Genomic DNA, 20,007 nt, shown 5'->3' with positions numbered 1-20,007 from the left:
ATTTCTTTACATGACAGCCTGAGTGATTAAAAAAAATAACCTATATATTAGATACTTCACTTGTTGCTCAGGACTCACCCATGGTGTCACACCACACTGGATAAAATCCCCTCCTTATCCTGTGTGCTTCTCTTTTCAGCCTTTTCTCTTTTCCTCTCCCTGGCCTCATCCCACTTAGTCACCATGGTCTTCCTCCTGTTTCTGGGATGTACCACTCTGGTTCCCACCTCAGGGACTTGGCACATGCTGTTCCCTCTACCTTGGGCGCTCTCTCTCTCTCTCTCTTTCCGTCCCTCAATTTATTCAGATCTTCCTTCAAAAGCCAATTCATCAGGCTGAGGCTCAGTGCTTGAGTGGTGACCTTTGAACCAGGAGGTTGCGGTTTGATTCCCTGTCAGGACACATGCCCAGTTGGAGGGCTTGATCCCCAGTAGGGGGCGTGCAGGAGGCAGCCAATCGATGATTCTCATCATTGATGTTTCTCTCTCTCCCATTCTCTTCCTCTCTGAAATCAATAGAAAAATAATTTTTAAAAAGCCAATTAATCAGAAATCACCCTATTTAAGTAAAACTTTCCAACATCCTACCACCCCTTTTCACACTCTCTCTTCAATTGTCCACTTAGAGGTGTGAACACCAAAAGAGGGGCAATCTTACTGAAAGACAACAGCCTTAAAAACAGAAAACTTGGTATCTTAGTTTGGGCTGCTATAAAAAACGCGTACACTGCTGGCTTAAATGACAAGTTTCTTCCTCACGGGTCTGGAGGATGGGAGTCTGAGATCAGAGCGTCAGGGCAGGTGCTTGGTGCTAGCTCTCTACCTGGTTTATAGAGGGCTGCTTTCGGACTGTGTCCTCTCCCATGGCAGAAAGAGCTAGCTAGTGCTCTGGCCTCTTCTTATAAGAGCACTAGTCCCATTTGTGAGGGCTCTACTCTCATGACATAATCACCTCCCAAAGGCCCCACCTTCTAATGCCATCACACTGGGATCAAGGTCTCAACATAGACATTTTTTGGGGGAGAGGAGACAGACATTCAGTCCATTGCACTTGGGTTCATGTCCTGTATCTGCCATTGACTAGTCTTACGCTTTCTATACCTTACTTCCTGTATCTTTGAAACAGTACTCATCCTCTCTGCCCTCAGGGTTATTTAAGAAACTATAAAATGAATTATGTTATATAACATACTTTTTTTTTTTATTTTTCAGATAATGCAATATTTGGATAAAGTGCATCCCCAGAGACACACAAAAATACCATCTCTTTATCCTTCTTCAGTATCTATCTGAACTATTTACAAATATTAATTATAAAAGAAGCCAAAAGTATTTGCTAGTTCACCAAGGAAATATTTTGTTAAGTCATATAACAAGTATTACATCTTCATTAATTTCATTCTATTAGTCATATTTTTGAAGGGATGATTTTTGTTATTAAAGATACTTTCACCCCAGCCGGTGTGGCTCAGTTGGTTGAGTGTCTCCCTGTATGCTGAAAGGATGCTGGTTTGGTTCCTGGTCAGGGCACATACCCAGGTTGCGATGCCTGTGGGAGGCAACTGATCAATGTTCCTCTCTCACATCCATGTTTTTCTCTGTCGTAAGTGTTTCCCTCCACGTCCTGCGTGGTTCAGGGTTCGGGTCTGGAAGAGGAGCCGCACACAAATGAAAAAGAAAAGACATGAGATAATTTGGGAATATTGGGGGACCAGGCGGGCAAGTCCAACTCAAGGAGAAGGACTTCCACTGTGCTCAGGCCTCACCAAGCTTTTTATAGTGAGAGGTAAACAAGGTAGTGGTTACCATAGTTACACAGTTCTTGTGAGTTGCACTTGTTTTGACCATGGTTACACTTCCTGCACTTCCTCAACCCATTAGCTTCCCAGATAAGATCTAGGGAGTGTTATAAGGTCAAGCCTAATTATGCTAAGAGGACTGTGCCCTCTAAGCTAGGACTTGTGACTTTGCCAGCAGGTCAGTCCGAGACTCAACCCTGTATCAGTTTCCCACATCTCTCTCTCTCCTTCTTCCTTCCTTTCTCTCTAAAATCAATAAGACTTTTTTTAAAAAGTTTTTTTAAAAAGATGCTTGGAAATATTTATCACCTAAAAGATCCTTTACGGTGATCTTCTCTTTATTAATTTAAAATGTTTAAATGGTTTGTTCCTATAAATTGGTGGAGTATGTTGACCAATCCCACTAATCCTCAAAGTTAACAATTTGCTTCTAAACACTGAATTGCATGAACTCAGAGCAAGGATTTTGATAATTTGACTAAGTACATACTTGAGAGATTAACAAGGTGGAGTTTTTTGTTTTATTTTATTCTCCATCCCCAAAGTGAGCATTGCTAGAATTATCTGTGTGTCATTCCTTTTTGGGTAGCAGACTAATTTTCAGGTTTTGACGTGGCTTGTGTTCCTTTTTGCAGTTTGAGCCAATAGCCTGTTATTCCATATGGCAAGCTGGATACTACTTGGCTTGGAACCCAGGTGCAGCTTTGCATTTGTATTTATATCAGTGAAATATTCACCTTTTATTCGGTTGCCATTTGCCTTCATAGAAAGCTCAGAGTCACAAGCCAAAGCATATTAATATTGGAAAGGATATGTATCAGTCAACTGGCCTAAAACGCTATCTCAGCTAGGACTGCACCAGGGCACAGTGGGGATAAGATTCATTGACCCTGAGGGTATATATTAAAAAGCCAGGCCCAAAGCTAATATTTTGCTTCTCAAAAAACAACAACAAAACTTCCAGTGTCAAGAGCTATGAAGGATTAGCCTGCCACAGTTTCAGGGGCATTGGTGACAGAAGACATAAGAATCTTGGTTCAGAGGCAAAGGACTTTATTGCTCAGAGCAGTGTTAACATAAAAACCTGTAAAGAATTTTTGTGAGTTTATCTGAGCCAAACTGTCAACAATTGCTGGGAATTGGGATAATGTTCTAGGCAGCGGTTCTCAACCTGTGGGTCACGACCCCTTTGGGGGTCAAACGACCCTTTCACAGGGGTCGCCTAAATACATCCTGCATATCAGATATTTACATTACGATTCATAACAGTAGCAAAATTACAGTTATGAAGTAGCAATGAAAATAATTTTATGGTTGGGGGTCACCACAACATGAGGAACTGTATTAAAGGGCCGCGGCATTAGGAAGATTGAGAACCACTGCTCTAGAGAATAGAGGTTTTTTTCATCTATTTTTATACATTGCAATCAAAGGAAGGGACATAGGTGGGTTACATGAAATCCATTGGTGGTAGATTAGAGAGGCGGGAGAAAGCAAAGCGGGAGGGTGATGGACCTCTGGGATTGGATAGAAAATAAAATGATGGACACATTACTTATGTGGGTGCAGGATAGTTAACAGTCAACAATGAACATGATAACAATAACAATGAAGGAATTTGTGGCATCTGTCCTGGTACCCAGGCACATTAGGTTGTGTGCCCCAAGGGGTCAGGAAAAAGGGAAGACATTTCAAAGATATGTTATCATAGATGCAAAAAGATAGATAGGCTCAGTTAAGGTAAAGGTTGACTATGTCAGTGAAGATATGGGCCTAGGACATAACTGCTTTTAGTTAAAGTTTAATTTCAGACCATCCTTTGTGGTTACTTTAGGTCTCTGAGTTTGCAAAACTGTCATGCAGGCCTCTCCTGAGCTTGTCAGGTTAGCATGTGGCCCTTTCTTCCACAACAGCAAGCAGCACAAGCATCATGTTCTGATTGGTACTCTCTGCCCCCCCTTACCCCCGCCGGCCCCAAATAATGTGAAGTCATCCAGACAGATGCCATGCACACAGAGGCTTTGCCTCACAGCTGAAAATCTCTGAGCTTAAGAAACCCAACCTTTGTCCTGGCTGGAGTTTCTCAGTGATAAGAGCATCGGCCTGTTCGCTGAAGGGTCTGGGGTCTGAGTCCCAGTCAAGGGCACATACCTGGGTTGCAGGTTCGATCCCCAGCCCCCGTTGGGGTACATGCCAGAGGCAACCAATCGATGTGTCTCTCTCACATCTCTCTGTCTCCCTGTCTCTTTCTCTCTCCCCCTTCCTCCCATTCTCTCTCTCTAAAAAAAAAAAAAAAAAAAAAAAAAAAAATCAATGGAAAAAATATACTTAGGTGAGAATTAAAAAAAAAAATAAGAAACCCAACCTTTGATTGGAGGAAGAGATGCTCTTTATTATATTGTAGAAAGAAGAAACTTGCCTCTGCTTCAGTGGGAGACATTATCTGTCTTCCAAGGCCCTTCGCTATATAAACATCCTTGAAAAGATCATCTGGACCCTGGCTGGTAGTTCAGTGGGTTAGAGCATCATCCTGATATGCCAAGGTTTCGGGTTTAATCTCTGGTTAGAACACATACAAGAATCAACCAATGAATACAGAAATAAGTGGAATAACAAACTGATGTTTCTCTCTCTCTCAAATAAAGATAATCTGGAACAAAAGCTGTCAGTGTCTCTGCCCCAGAGATACTCAGAAATGGGAGACCTATGGAGAATTATCTCTGAACACTTAGCTGCCCACATAAAGACTATCAAACACAGCATCCTTTCTTTGGCTCGCTCTAAGATGAATCAGGGAATAAACACATAGTACATGAGTGTCAGGTTATATATAATACACTTAGCAACCTTCAAATCTTAATTCTCTCTAGTCCTCTTCTGCCTCCTCCCTCATGCACCTGTAGTTTCATGGAACTACTTGGGGTTCTCTGCTTTATTCTCTTACCCGCCCTTCACCTAGCTAACTTTCATTTAAATGCCACCTTCTCCTGGAAGCTCTCCCTCCCCCTCCCCCTTAGGTGTTTCTACTTTGTCCTCCTCTATACATCTTATAAAAGCTTCAAGCTAAAACCAGAAAATCAAAAGTCACAAACCTATCAATTTTGGACTCTGACCCTACCTGAAATCATAGCAAGTCCAGACACCTCTCTGCCCCTCCCAGGAGTCTCGGATTTGTTGATGCACCTGTTCCCTCAGTAGACACAGGGAGATGGGCAGACAGTCATTTCCCTCCATTTTCGCTCCCCTCCCTGCAGAGCTGTCTGCAGTGAGTTCCCAAGTCAAGGCCACTAATGCGGGTGCAGGAAGGCCCTCTGTGGCATCCCTGGTACGCAGAAAAGGCGAAGGCGTGACCTGCCATTGCTGCTGAAGCTACCAGCACCCAGTGCCTCTTCCCTGGACAGGGTCTTGCAGGCCAGGGCAGGGGAAGCTGCGTTTCTTTGCTGGCATGGAAGATGGGTCCAAAGGGAAGAGCCAGGTACAGTGGAAGGTGAGCTCTGCCTCATAAGGTAAGAGGTTCCACAAATACAGAAAAAGTGAAGAAAAATAAAAATGTTCAATGCAGTACCCTTTGGGCTGCCCCCAAATCAGCACATATCCTTTTGCCATAGAGTATCTTTTTAACATGCTTTCACAAGATTGGTCACCATCCGCTATGGACGGGCAGTATCTTATCCCTTACAATTAACTGGTATTTGCTACTTGGAAAGTGATCCAGGCACTATAATGAGTCTCAGATTTCCTTCTCTTCCTTCCTTCCCCTAATGGTCTCTTTGTGATAACTACTTCAGGGTATGAATTTCCTCATCAAGCAGGGTTCTTAAAGATACAAGCAACAGAAACTAAATTTGGCTAATTTAAGAAGAAAATGAATTTACTGAAGGATAATGGATAGTTTGTAAAATCTCCAGGAGGGTGGAAAAACCAATTCATATCACTGAACTAGAAGCATAAAGACTCTACTAACACAGCATGTGGGCACAGACCCTGCAGCTAACAATGCCAACCTCACCAAGCTGCCATACTGCCACCCTTAGGCCTGGCTTCCTCGTGTGACTCACTTCATTCAAAATCTAGGGTGGGTCATATTATCAGTGCCCTGGTTGCAAGAAAGGCTAGAAAATGATTACCTGTGGGAGGCACCCTTGCTGGAAAAAATGGTTTCAGTTCATGTGGTGGTTCTATTTAACGGGGCAAGGTAAGAAGCAGTAGTGTCTCCCAACCTCCTGCTAGGAGTCCATTAATTGAAAAGCAGTTCAAGGTAGAATTAGAACCCAAGGTTTCAGGATCCAAGCTCAGTTTTATTTCTGAGACAAATATTTCTCACTCTGACTGGTTTGGCTCAGTGGATATAGGGTCGGCTCGTGGACTGAAGGGTCCAGGTTTGATTCTGGTCAAGGGCACGCATGCACGGTTGCAGGCTTGATCCCTAGCCCTGGTTGGAAAGCATGCAGGAGGCAACCAATCAATGTGTCTCTCTCACATCGATGCTTCTGTCTCTCCCTTTCCCTTCCACTCTCTCTAAAAATCAATGGAAAAATATCCTCGGGTGAGGATTAACAACAACAAATGACAAATATTTCTCTAAAATTATAATCTTTTTATCCCTATATAATGGTTTCTTCAGTTCAGACTATTAATCAGAACATTTCTGTTAATATATATATATATTTTATTGATTTCAGAGAGGAAGGGAGAGGGAGAGAGTGATAGAAACATCAATGATGAGAAAGAACCATTGATTGGCTGCCTCCTGCATGCCCCCTACTGGGAATCAAGCCTGCAACCCATGCATAAGCCCTTGATCGGAATTGAACCCAGGATCCTTCAGTCTGCAGGCTGATGCTCTAGCCCAGGGGTGGGCAAACTTTTTGACTAGAGGGCCACAATGGGTTCTTAAACTGGCCCAGAGGGCCCGAACAAAAGCACAGATGGAGTGTTTGTGTGAACTAATACATGTTAACACTGCTGCTGGTGAAGGAGCGGAGGGGAGAGCAAGAGAACCCTCCGCTCTTTCGGCTCCGTGGGCCGGATAGAACAGCCGAACGGGCCGGATCCGGCCTGCGGGCCGTAGTTTGCCCACGGCTGCTCTAGCCACTGAGCCAAACCAGCTAGGGCCAGAACATTTCTTTTTCTCAAATGCTGCACCCTTCAGTTCATTTGGCTTTGAAGTTATTTCTGGAGCAGCTGCTGGAGCTTGGGGAACAATTTCAATGCATTCTGTGTTGTCACTTCCACCACTTCTTCCACTGAGATTCCTTTCACCTGGGCAATATATTCCGCTGAGATGGTAATGTTTTGGGGTTCATTCCGTACCTGAAGGAGAACAAAGCAGACACTAAATCAAACGTGATTGTCAAAAGAAGCAATCCTTGGAGACTGTAGATAAAATAGAAGAAAATGAGTTGGTAAACACAGCCGGTGAGTGCTTTTTTTAATGGGGGTGGGGTAAGGTGGGAGGCAATAAGGGGAGAAAGTCTTGAACTTCAGCTTAGAAGCTATAGCTACACACTGACTGTAAGTCTATGTTGCTCTTGAAAAGAGCCGTGGGGTATTAAAAACTGAGGTCCCAGCATCTGGCAGTCTGCAAACAGTGGACACTTGGCAACCTGCATGACGGATGGGTTAGCCGTCCTTTGGCTTATTGCTTAACTGAGTGACTGTAAAGGTCACTGCTCGGCTGCTTGGCCCCTTCACCTCACAGGCTACAGACATTACAGTTTGATTCAAGAAATGTCACCATACACATTCAAGAAGTACCAGTACATATTTGGACAGCTAGACAGATACGTACTGGTACTTCACTGAGTCTAAGATGTATTTCCCTCCTATTTTAACATCTCTGAAATTGATACATATTTTACTTGGATTCAATGACATGTCATTGTATAACTGGCAGTGTTTTTTGTTTTGTTTTTTCCATCCTAATGGTCACAAAACAGTGGTGCATCTACAATCATTTAGATTGTACATTTAGATTTGGTGAAATGTATTATTGTTATTAAGTTATCTACTTAGCATGATAATATTGAGAGGAATAAGATGTCTATTAAGTTTAAGAAAAATAACCTGATAACATTCATCAGATATAATTGTGTTGAAAACAACCCAAATCACAATATCAAGTTAAATATACTATGGTAGATTCACACACTGGCATATTATACACTTATTATACTTGTACTAGAAGAAATAGAGCGTCATTATAACAATCTAATTAAAAGGAGAAAAATAAACATTTATTGAGCATCTTACTATATAGCAGATACTGCTAGATACATTACTCCATTTAATTCTCACTATAATACTTCAAAGTATTTGCTAGTTTGCTTACATTTTATAAGTGAAGAACATTTCAGAGACATTAATAACTTGCTCAAAGTCAAACAGCTAGTGCGTAGCAGAGACAGGATTTGAATCCAGGTCTTTCTGACTCTTGACATTGAGCTTTTTGCTATACTGGTCTGGCTTTCATTACTACATAGACAAGGACATGATCCATATCAAATAATATTCTGTGGGGCATAACAATTATATTTAGAAAAGACCTGAAATTCAGTTGATATAACCTCTCAACCTAGCGTTAAGATAGGATTCCATTGTACTTACACTGTGATGAGAAACACAGACAAATCAAAAATAGCTCAAATGAAAGACACAATCTAAATCAAGCATATCAAATTTGCGGCTCGTTGGCCCCAGGCATGCCGAGGCTGCGAGTTTTACATGCTTGATCTCAATCACGTGGAAACAGAAAATGACTTACCTGTTTTTCTGGTCCTAGTGCAGGTGAATCTGTTTCCAAGCAAATGGAGGTTAAAGGCAACTGTTTCACAAGTTTCTGCTTCTTAGAGAAAAGAAAAAGCTAGTAAGTTTAAAAAAGGAGTAATAAAGAATTTTCAAAAAAAGAACATTAAACCCACATGCCAATGCATTCTACTCTGCAAGAGCTTAAAATTCATGCTTCAATATTCAATTGATACATGCTCACTACGTTCTCATTCTATTACTAACAGGTTTAAATAGCAACATTCATTGCCAAAAATTATCCAGAGACTCCAGGGACCCAGGGAGTAGTAACCAAAAGCACACCCAGCAAGGAAGTCAGACACCGGATATCACCATCCCACTGAGAGATCTCAGGAAGAGACTTCTGTTGCTTCTCCACCACACTCAGGGCTTCTTTCTACTGTTCACTTTAAGCCACTCAGGCTTTCTGATATAAATCCAAAGTTCATACGCACGTTTTAGATTAGGTGGTAGATGGTTTTACTTTCTTATTTTTAATTTTCTGTCTGGATTATAAGGATTGCAATGAACCCAATGACTTTTATACCAAGAACGTAATTCTTTTGCTGCCGCTGCACTGTTAAAGTAAAAAATGGCAGGGAGAGGCTCATGATGCAGAGTGGAATATTATTAGAATGAATTGTTTGAAGATTAAAATTTCAGAGGCACAGAAATAGGTATGCTCATGCACTGCTGGTAGATAAAAGTTAAACTAGCATAAACTTTTTAAAGAAAATGTAACAGTTTAACCAAATTTTAAAATGTACACCCTTTCCTCAGTGATTCCATTTAGAGGGAAAACTGCACAAGTGTGCATATGTAAGATGTACAAAGGTGTTCACTCAGGCACTGTTTATAACAGTGAAAAATTAGAAACAGTCTAACCTTTACTTAAAGTAATGCTTAAATAAATTACAGTACATCCACATCCACATTATGAAATATCATACTATCATTTTAAAGATGAGATAGGTCCATATTTATTGATACAATTAGACACCCATGAAGCTAACTCAAAACAAAAAGAATAAGATTATCTTCTTATTTTATCTGAATTAATGTTAACAATGATTGTTCCTGAGTTGTAGAATCTGGATTAATTTAAAATTTGTTCTTTACTGAAGTGATTCAATTTTCTATAATGTACAAATTATTATCTTTAAATGTATTTTAGTTTTGAAAAAGAAACATGCCACAGCTAAAGGTTACTACTAAATAAGAAGTTTTTCCACAAAAGCTAAAAGTAGGAAAAATAAAAATAATCTTGGACTATAAAGTGACATGTGTAGAACACTCCATCTTATAATAGCAGAATGCACATTCTTTTGAAGTGTGTATGTTCCCTTCACCAAGATAGATCATATTCTGGGCCATTAAACAAACCTCAACCAATTTAAAAGAGGTGAAATCATACAATGAATGTCTCCTGAACACAGTCAAATTAAAGTAGGTATCAGAAATGGAAAGATATCAGGAAAATTCCTAAGTATTTGGAAATTAACAATACACTTTTAAATAGTCACTATGGTCAAAGAGGAAGTCCTAAGGTAAATTAGAAAGCATTATGAACGGAAAGAAAGTGAAAATACAGCAAAGATCACAAATTAGCCTATGATCATATCAATACTTATACTAGAAGAAACAGAGCCTCATTATAACAATCTAATTAATATCTGTGGATTGTAACTATATGTGGTTAGTGCTAATGCAACTATTGCATTAAATATCTTTATTAGAAAACAAGGAAGGTTTCAAATAATCTAAGGTTCTACCTAAGAAACTATAAAAAGGATAATATATTGTCAAAAAAGTATTTGACAGAATCCAACATCCATTTTTGATAAAAACACTCAGCAGACCAGAAACAGAAGGAACTTCCTTAAACCCTATAAGAAACCTGCAGCTCATAGTATACTTAATGGTAAAGGAATGAATGTTTTTCCATGATCAGGAAAAAGGCACGGGTTTCTGCTTTTACTATTTCTATTCAACATTCTACTAGCTGTATCTAGTGAAATAAGGTAAGAAAAAGAAATAAAGGGCACAAATATTGGAAGGGGAAAAGTAAATATCTTTATTCAAAGATGACATGATTATCTACATAAAAATCCTGAAAAATCTACAAAACACTGCTAGCGCTAATGAATAATCAGCAAGGTCACTTGATAAAAGTTTAATATAGAAAAATCAACTGTATTTCTATATACTAGCAATGAATAATTGATAACTAAAACTTTAAAACCAGTACCATTTAAAATAGAATGAAAAATATGAAATACTTAGGGATAAATATAACAAAATATGTGCAGGATTTGTATGTTGAAAATTATAAAACATTGATGAGAGAAATCAAAGATCGAAATAAAGAGGTATGGTGTGTTCATATCAATTATTCCCAAATTAAGCTATGGATTCAATGTAATTCCAATAAAAATCCCAGCCAGCTTTTTTTTTTTTTTTTAAGAAATCAAGCTGATTCTAATGTAGATGGAAAGGCAAGGGACTTAGAATAGCCAAAATGATCTTGAAAATAAAAAAATAATTGGAATTCTCATATTATCTGATTTCAAAACTTATTATAAATCTAATGTAATCATGATAATATGATATTGACATAAGGTAGGGACTTAGGATTGATTTTGTAATATAACTAGAATAATATCACAAGTGTTATATATAAGTATCTATTACATATAAAATATATAGCATATATAAAATATATATTTTATATTACATATAAAATATAGAAGCTCTTATTTTAAAGTGTATTTCACAAAGTATAGGTGGAAGCTTAATGAAAGAATTTACCTGTCCACTCCTTATGATAGAAGGAGGGATCGAGAAGAAGTACCCAGCTTTTACTCCTTCCATGGCTACAGATGGCCGACCGTCAAATGCATGGAGCAGCACTTTGTCAGCACCTCTCAAAAATAAAAGATAGATCAGAATTCCAATTTATGTCCTCAATGAGAGGTTTTCCCATTAATCAAATTGAACAGCAAAGATCAGAAATTTGGTCACTGTGATATAAATATGAGGTTTTATGACTTCTAAAGGAGGGATAAATACATAGTGTTCAAACAGTAGAATAAAATTATAATACATTCTTAACTTTCAGAATAAAATTATTAAATAAAATGGAAATATAAAATTTTAAACAATTATTTAATCTTCCTATACCTTCAAACATTTTCCAGAAGTTTGTGAACTGTCAGATTATTGTTCCTAATAGGAGGTTTTTAAGCAGTCAAATAGTCCTCAGTGAGAATGCTAGTGGAAGAGGAAATGGGAGCTAAATGAGTCACAAATTGACTAATCAGCATTAGCTTCACAAAATCGCCTCTGGTTCTTAAAGAATGGCTGCTCAGCCTGCGTACAAATCATGCTCTTAGTGGTCCCAAAGGGTTCAGCACTCATCACTGGGAAATACCATGCTTTCTAGATGTAGGCAAGTACATTTACTTCACTATTTGATACTGTTTTTTAAATGGCAGGTATGACCATTAGTGGGTTATAACCACAAGTGAGTTATGAAATCAATCTAGTGGGTCAAGACTGACCAGTGTATACACATACTTTTATTACCAAAAAAAGTATATATGTGTGTATATTAGTATCACTTCAAAAAGTTTGAAAAGTAATGCTATAAGATACATTTTTTATTTTAGGACTATAAATTACTTAATTCAATTTTTCATTTGTTTTACCCTGGCAAATGATTATAAATATCACAATCACATTGAAAACCTTGTAAAAAGTAGACTGACTTGTAAAACCACTTTAGTTGACTTCCCATTTCTCCCTTCCCTTTTCCCCCTCCCCCTATTTCCTTTCGTTTAAGAAATCATATTAAAACATGGCCTGTTCTATGAGAAGATGGACTGGAATACCAAACGTAAACATTAGGCACATTTGTCTCAGTAATCTAAATACCTTGCTCATTTAAGAGGCTGATGGTGGGTCTTCCAGCTGAACGTGAGTGAACATTTCTGTTTAACAACAAAAAAATTCCTTTTAAGTAATTAATGTGACATTATTTTGTTCTATAAAAGTAATTAAGAGAAAAAGAAATATAGAGCTCCATTTCAAAAGAATCATTTTAATTCGCTCTATAGCTATTAATATAGGAAGATGGTTAATTAACCTACAAAGGCAAATTTAGTCTTTTGGCTAACTGGACCTGTCTGATTAGGACTTGTCTTTGCTCTTCCTTTTGTGCATCAGTGCCAGCAAATCTGGGGGAGAAATCCAGTCCCACCTATAACAGAAAAGTCAAACAGAATTACATTTTTCATGGTTTAATGAACCCAAAAAGTCATACTATGGAGCAGTACTGTCCAAGAGAAAGATAATGGGAGCCATATGTGCAAGCCACGTATATAACTTCACATTTTCTAGTTAGCCACATTAAAAACACTAACAAGAAATGGCTAAAATTCATTTTAATATACTTTGCTTAATCCAGTATACCCCCAAACATTATCATTATTATTATATAGTAATGCATTATTTCAACACATGGTCAATATAAAAGCTATTGAGTTATTTTACATTCTTTCTTTGGGGTGCTAAGACTTTGAAATCTCTGGGTGTTTTATACTTAAAGCACATCTCAATCTGGCCCAGTCACATTTCAAGTGCTCAGCAGCTACATGTGGTCATCACAGCGAACAGGAAAGATTATAAATGACGTCTTTCCTTGATATATTTTGTTATAATCTATATTCTGAATTTAACTGTTATTCTTATCTCTTATCTTTATCTTTAATTAGAAGTGGAATTTATTACCAAGTGATAAAAATGTTTTACAACTGTAAATTATTTAATAAAAATGTTCTCTAGCCTCTTTAAAGTATGCTTTGTATATACTACTTTAACTAGAGAGATGACCCATATTTAAGCAAAAAAAGAGCATAGTATATAGAAATGATAATAAAGTATTAACATAAGCCTATGATGAGGCTTTCTATTGTTTCATCCCCAAGCTCTTTTGCTTATTGAGGACGTTTTGATGAGTTATTATTCAGCTGGACGGGGTGAACATAATTATCCAAGTTAGTTATAATCACCAATATTGAATTAAAGATTCTTTTCATATATCACATGAAAGTCTAAATCAGAAGTCATTTGATCAGTTAATGGGTGTTTACCTCTCCAATTGCCAATAATCGATCCTTATAATTCTCGATAATGGGCAAAGCTACATCCAAATCCTGGGAGAAAACAAAGTAATTTGTTAAAACAGATGGAGAAGGAAACTGATATTTTATAAATACCTATTAAATGCCAGGCACTATGCTGTATTGGTTCTTTACATATATTCTATTCCGTTAACCAGTTGAGGAACTAGGAATAGTAATCCTAGAACGGTGAGTACTTCTATCTGGATAGTATCCCATACCTATTCAGGTCACAGGAATGAAACTGTTTATAAAGATTCACACTTAAACACTTCCTTCTGTTTAGGAGGCATTTCCTGGCATTTAGAAGGACTGATCTGATTTCCTGGAGTAGCTGAGCAAGAGAGAAGAAAGCCACCTTTGTAAGTGAGGTTTGGGGAGTGCATTATGTTATGTTCTCCTTTTAGGGTAACATTGGTTTGTGAGTTTGTCATAGTGATAATCCCATGCACTCTGTGCTCTTTGCACTGATTTCTTTTGTCTTGATAATCCTGTTTAGCCTATTTTTTTTTAATATATTTTATTGATTTTTTACAGAGAGGAAGGGAGAGAGAGATAGAGAGTTAGAAACATCGATGAGAGAGAAACATCGATCAGCTGCCTCCTGCACAGTCCCCACTGGGGATGTGCCCGCAACCAAGGTACATGCCCTTGACCGGAATCGAACCTGGGACCCTTGAGTCCGCAGGCCGACGCTCTATCCACTGAGCCAAACCGGTTTCGGCCTGTTTAGCCTATTTTTGTTCTACAGGTTCAACAATGTAAACACTAAGTATCATATATGTGCTTGTCTGTAATCACTGAAGTAACTGTGTACCATTAGTTTCCACACTATTACTATTACACTTAGAGAACTTGCCCTCTGAGGTTTCCCTTGTCAGACAAGGGAAAGGCAAATATGTAGAAAATTTGCTTCTTTTAAAATACGTACCTTGAAGATTGTAGTCTCAGGATATGTAAGTTGCAAGGTACCTCTGAGGATAATTCAGGTTGCAGTTCAAATGTCACCGCCTCAGACAGGCCTTCCTTGAGTACACAATCTAAAAACTAGCATCCACAATCCCTATCACATCATCTTATTTTATTGTCTTTAAAGCACTTAGTGCTGCTGAAAGTTTTCCTGTTCATGTATCTAATTGTTGATTGTCTGCCTCCATCTAGAACCTACTTTCATGAGAGGGATATTACTCTAAAGTGCTTGGAATGCAGTAGGAGCTCAGTACACACTTGGTTGACTAACGAAATGAATGCCTATAGCTATAAATCTCTACATAAATGAAACAAATGCCATCTTGCTCTGATCCCCAACACTTTCGGAATTGTAACTCTCTGGGGAAATTTTATCACATCAACAACTCAGGAGAGTTACAGAATAAGTATTTATTTTTACATGAAGTTGAATTCAACGTAATTTTGTTGCAAAATAAGTAGAGCTACTTAGGGTATTCAAATGTAGGGATACAGATTCGTTATTTCGAAAGAATGGACCTCATCTCTTAATTTATTCATAGGTAACACAAAATCTTCACTTCTTCAGAATGGGGCTGTTGATCCCAATATGTAATAAAGCCCTTAAGAAACTGTGCATCTCCCCAATGCTGAGTCAGGAGTCAAGGCTATGGTGAGTCAGTGATATCTCATGGGTAGGATCTTTTTTTTAAAAATATATTTTATTGATTTTTTTTTACAGAGAGAAGGATAGAGAGTTAGAAACATCGATGAGACAGAAACTTTGATCAGCTGCCTCCTGCACACTCCCCACTGGGTATGTGCCCGCAACCAAGGTACATGCCCTTGACCGGAATCGAACCTGAGACCCTTGAGTCTGCAGACTGACGCTCTATCCCAGCCGTGGGCAAACTACGGCCCGCGGGCTGGATCCGGCCCGTTTGAAATGAATAAAACTAAAAAAAAAAAAAAGACCATACCCTTTTATGTAATGATGTTCACTTTGAATTTATATTAGTTCACACAAACACTCCATCCATGCTTTTGTTCCGGCCCTCCGGTCCAGTTTAAGAACCCACTGTGGCCCTCGAGTCAAAAAGTTTGCCCACCCCTGCTCCACTGAGCCAAACTGGTTAGGGCTAGGATCTTTTTTAGAGAGGGTATGAAAGCCATGCAGTTTAGTAGATCAAGATCACTCCTATAAGGATGGTTCAACGTTCAAAGATACTGTGTACTTGAGCTCATCTGTTCCCTCACAGTATTGCATCTATGAATTTGTATCTTTCTTTCTCGGGATACTTTATCACCTTTCTGCCAAATCAATATAACAATGTGATAAAAAAAAAAAAAGTAAAAACAAATCACATGTAATTCTATAAGATTGTCACAACTACTATCATTTCTGTTTTTCTTTACAGTCTTTTCCTTATAGGATATATTTTTACATGATACCACTCACTGTGAATAAACCGTCTGTATCCTGCTTTTCTCCCTATATTATACTGCAAACATTTTCCATGTTACTACATAAATCTTATAGTCTTCACTTTAAAAAATATATATATATTATTGATTTTTACAGAGAAGAAGGGAGAGGGATAGAGAGTTAGAAACATCAATGAGAGAGAAATATCGATCAGCTGCCTCCTGCACACTCCCTACTGGGTATATGCCCGCAACCAAGGTACATGTCCTTGACCAGAATCGAACCTGGGACCCTTGAGTCCACAGGCCGACGCTCTATCCACTGAGCCAAACCAGTTAGGGCTTATAGTCTTCATTTTTAATAAATGCATTATATTTACTACTCTACAAGTGAACTAATTATTCCTTTATTTCTGAACCCTTAAGCTATTCCCCCCTTTTCTCTATTACAGATAATTTTGCAACAAACATCTCTGGGAAAGAAGGTAGCATTGCCTTCTTTTAGATTATTGCCTTACACTATAAATCAGAAAGTGAAGGACTACTGAGTCAAAGGTATTATCATGTTCTATGGTTCTTGTTTTATCTGACTGTTACTGTTACCTTTAATGTGACACTTCTTTGTTCTTCTGGTGAAAGTCCTTGAACTGGATGAACACCCAAGCATGGCAGGACAAACCCGTTATACCTAACAGTGTAGAATGAATTGAGAAGCCGAATTATTAGACTAGCAGACAATGTTATTCTAAAGAATAAGTATGACATATTTTTAGGGCTATATTAATATTTTCTTTCTCATTCTCTTTAAAAATGGATAATCTTTGATATCATGAACATGACATCATAATGCATCCTTATTAGCAACTCTTTTTTTTTTAAATATATTTTATTGATTTTTTACAGAGAGGAAGGGAGAGAGCTAGAGAGTTAGAAACATCGATCAGCCGCCTCCTGCACATCTCCCACTGGGGATATGCCCGCAACCCAGGTACATGCCCTTGACCGGAATCGAACCTGGGACCCTTCCGTCCGCAGGCCAATGCTCTATCCACTGAGCCAAACCGGTTTCGGCCTTATTAGCAACTCTTTAAGTTCTTAATGAGAAGCCGCACCTTTCTGAAAGCCGCATAATCTTTTCGAATTCTCCTGAATGTTCAGCGACCACCACAAGAGCCATAACATTGGCCTGAAACAAAAAAGAACAGAATAGACTAGCTAGAGTCTCGAGCAATATACATCCAATATAATTAAATAGAATTATAAAGTTTTCTGTGTTTTAGTTATTCTTGCACATCCATACTCCGTCAGTATAATCATAATGGCTATCACTGAATACTTACTATGTTTCAGGCACTGTGTTCAGTGAACATAAATATTACCTCCGTTTAATCTACACAACCTTATGAGGTGGCATTGCTACAATCCATTGTATAGATCAGGAGACAGAATTCTGGATGGAGTGAAATAATTTGACCAAGATCATTAGGCCTGTGTAACTCCAAAGCCCACACTTCTAATTAATGTCATAGTGCAAGAGGGTTGAATATAAAAATATACTGGCAGCTACTTCTAAACTAATACTTTGAGGGAAGACCATGAAATGCTAGTGATAATGAATTTTATAAGCACTTCAAAAATTAATAATTTTTCTCAAACAAATCAAAATGGTTCCCAAAACTTTTATCATTTCTCCAAAATCCCCAGGGTAATGTTAATTTTAGAACCAACAGATGGATAATCTGTTCCATATTGCTGGTAAGTATGATGGCTGGGGGAACATGTTTGGATTCAGACTATCTTGTCTGTATCATTTTACTAGCGGTGTGTTTTTGGACAAGTTAGTCTCTAGGCCTTAGTTTCCTCATCTACAAAATGGGCAATAGTTGCCTAAAAAATAGAAGCTTCCTCAGAAGGTGGTTGTGAAACATTAAACGAAATAATGTACAGAAAGGGCTTAGGTCAGTACTTGTCACACAGTAAACACTTAATAAATGCAACTTATTCTTACTGAAGCATTAATATAGCATATCTAAAACAAAAACCAAAAAAGGGCAATTATAGATATTGACTTACTTTCTTGGCTTTCTCCAACACATCATCCAGATCCTAAAATAAGCACAAGTTATCACAATTATTTTAGATGAATAAGTAGCTGCTCTTTGGCTGTGTATATCACTGTACTAGTAGTTGAGGCACCGTAAAGAATGACAATGATGGCAAGGAACAGTGTGCTAGAATGTGAAGAACCTACACTGACTGACCCACCCTTCATTTCCGCTTTCTTTTTCTTAGTAGCATTTTGCATCTGTTTCCACTCCACTGAGACACAAACTGTTATTGTCAACTGCAGAGGGCACTTCCCTGTCTCTTAACCCTCAGCAGCATTTAGGAGCTCCTCATGTATCCACCCCTCCCTTCCAGAAATATTTTCCACGCTTGGCTTCTGCAACACTGCTCACCTGCAAACACCACTCTTTTACTGGCTGCTACTTTTCAGTCTTCTTGACTGGCTCTTTCTCCTCTCTCTGACTTCAGGACCCTATGCTCCCCCCTCTGTACTCACCTGAAGTGATCTTACCCACGGGTTTAAATGTCATTCATTACTATGCTAATGAGTCCCCGGTTGTTATCTTCAGTCTTTAATTCTTTCCAAAACCCCAGATTCACATTTAAGAATGACTATAAAGAAAAATGTAAAAAACAAACAAACCTTAAAAATAAAAAAGAATGATGCTATGACATCTCCACTTGGATGGGTCTTAGGCTTCAACATAACCAACTCTGTGTTCTCCCCAGCAAACCTCTTCCTTCAGCCTTCCCTCAGCTCAGGAAACAGCACCACCGTCCTCCCTACAGCATCAAGTCCTCACTTCCCCTCCCTCTCCACATCCAATTCCCCAGCACAAAGATCCTACCTCTAAAATATACCTTCAATCCATCTGCTTCTCCCAAACTCCCCTGCACCCACCATCACCTCTTGTCTACATACTGCAGAAGCTTCCAAATTGGTCTTCCAGCTTCCACCCTCGCTCTCCTCTGTTTGCCACACATCAGCAAAAGTTTTTATTAGTAAATGAGTATCAGATCTTGTCATTCTCTTAAAAAAAAAAAAAAAAAAGACAAGATTCGCACTGTTGTTTTAATGAAACCCAAACTCCTTACTGACTGACCACACCTGTCCCTGCAAACCTCTTCGGTCTTTTTCATGCCTCTCTCTTTCTAGCCCATCACGCTCCATCCAGCACTTGGTAGCATGAATGTGCCAGGTCAACCTGCCAGCGGTCATCACTGCCCTACACCCATCTTCTGTTTGAACGGACTCCGCTCTTCCTTCTCCATTAGAAGCCTCTGGTTTCCAATAGAGGGGGTAAGACACTGTAACTCTGATCTGGTGTGTGTATTGTTCTTTCTGTTTGCATGGGATCAGGAAAAGTGGATTCTCAGCCGGGCCAAGCGCAGGCAGGGGGAAGAACTCCGGTAACCGGCAACAGCAAATGGAAGAGGAGACACCTGGCTTAGGCTATGCAGATCGGAAAGAAAGATCAGTACGACTGCGGTTAATAAGTAGGGAGTCAGGAGCAAGTCGGTGCAGCGACAGACCGGCCTGGGTGAGTCTTGGGCTCCGTCCTAAGAAAGGAGAGCACAGGTAGCCCGGATAAGTAGGGGGGGGGGGCGGGGGTCTCCCCACTCCCACGGCCCGGCCTCGCCCTCACATACGCGGTCGAAGTCCGGGGCGGCAAGGTGGCAGTGGCAGTCCACCAGCCCTCCGCCCACCGCCCCCATCGCCGCGGCTGGCGTCGCCCTGGAATCCGCCCGCGCAGCCTCGGCCCGGAACCTCGCTGCGGCGGCGCTCTGAGTTTCCGGCTGCAC

General features: G+C 39.2%; 2 protein-coding genes across 8 annotated transcripts in view; one reads left to right on the top strand and one right to left on the bottom strand.

The window, feature by feature from the left end:
• SPATA45 (spermatogenesis associated 45) overlaps positions 1–1,446 on the top strand; it is a 39,778-nt gene extending 38,332 nt beyond the window's left edge. Inside the window, exon 3 of the mRNA XM_036343494.1 lies at positions 1,212–1,446. Coding sequence (XP_036199387.1) covers positions 1,212–1,231 — 20 coding nt within the window. The 3' untranslated portion in view covers positions 1,232–1,446. The remainder of the gene's footprint in view (positions 1–1,211) is intronic.
• A 2,655-nt stretch (positions 1,447–4,101) lies between these two features.
• Positions 4,102–19,984, bottom strand: TATDN3 (TatD DNase domain containing 3). Of its 7 annotated transcripts, none has more exons than XM_036343365.1 (12): positions 19,855–19,968; positions 19,327–19,764; positions 19,112–19,234; positions 18,211–18,243; positions 17,250–17,323; positions 16,741–16,825; positions 13,735–13,797; positions 12,733–12,842; positions 12,518–12,573; positions 11,393–11,505; positions 8,562–8,642; positions 6,576–7,111 (listed from the first exon to the last, which is right to left on the bottom strand). In XM_036343365.1, the coding sequence occupies exons 2-12, from the start codon at positions 19,342–19,344 to the stop codon at positions 6,968–6,970; spliced, it is 900 nt and encodes a 299-aa protein (XP_036199258.1). In that variant the 5' UTR covers positions 19,345–19,764; positions 19,855–19,968; the 3' UTR covers positions 6,576–6,967. The 7 variants fall into 7 exon arrangements, with proteins under 7 accessions (XP_036199261.1, XP_036199262.1, XP_036199258.1 ...); XM_036343366.1 differs by having other exon boundaries at positions 8,562–8,639; XM_036343368.1 differs by lacking the exons at positions 6,576–7,111; positions 19,112–19,234; positions 19,327–19,764 and adding an exon at positions 4,102–5,292 and having other exon boundaries at positions 19,855–19,984.
• Between the last annotated feature and the right edge of the window lie 23 nt (positions 19,985–20,007).

Source organism: Myotis myotis, unplaced genomic scaffold, assembly GCF_014108235.1.
Source record: "Myotis myotis isolate mMyoMyo1 unplaced genomic scaffold, mMyoMyo1.p scaffold_m19_p_18, whole genome shotgun sequence".
Lineage (NCBI taxonomy): Eukaryota > Metazoa > Chordata > Mammalia > Chiroptera > Vespertilionidae > Myotis > Myotis myotis.
The sequence above is the reverse complement of the archived record's forward strand: the minus strand, read 5'-3'. Positions and strand labels throughout refer to the sequence as shown.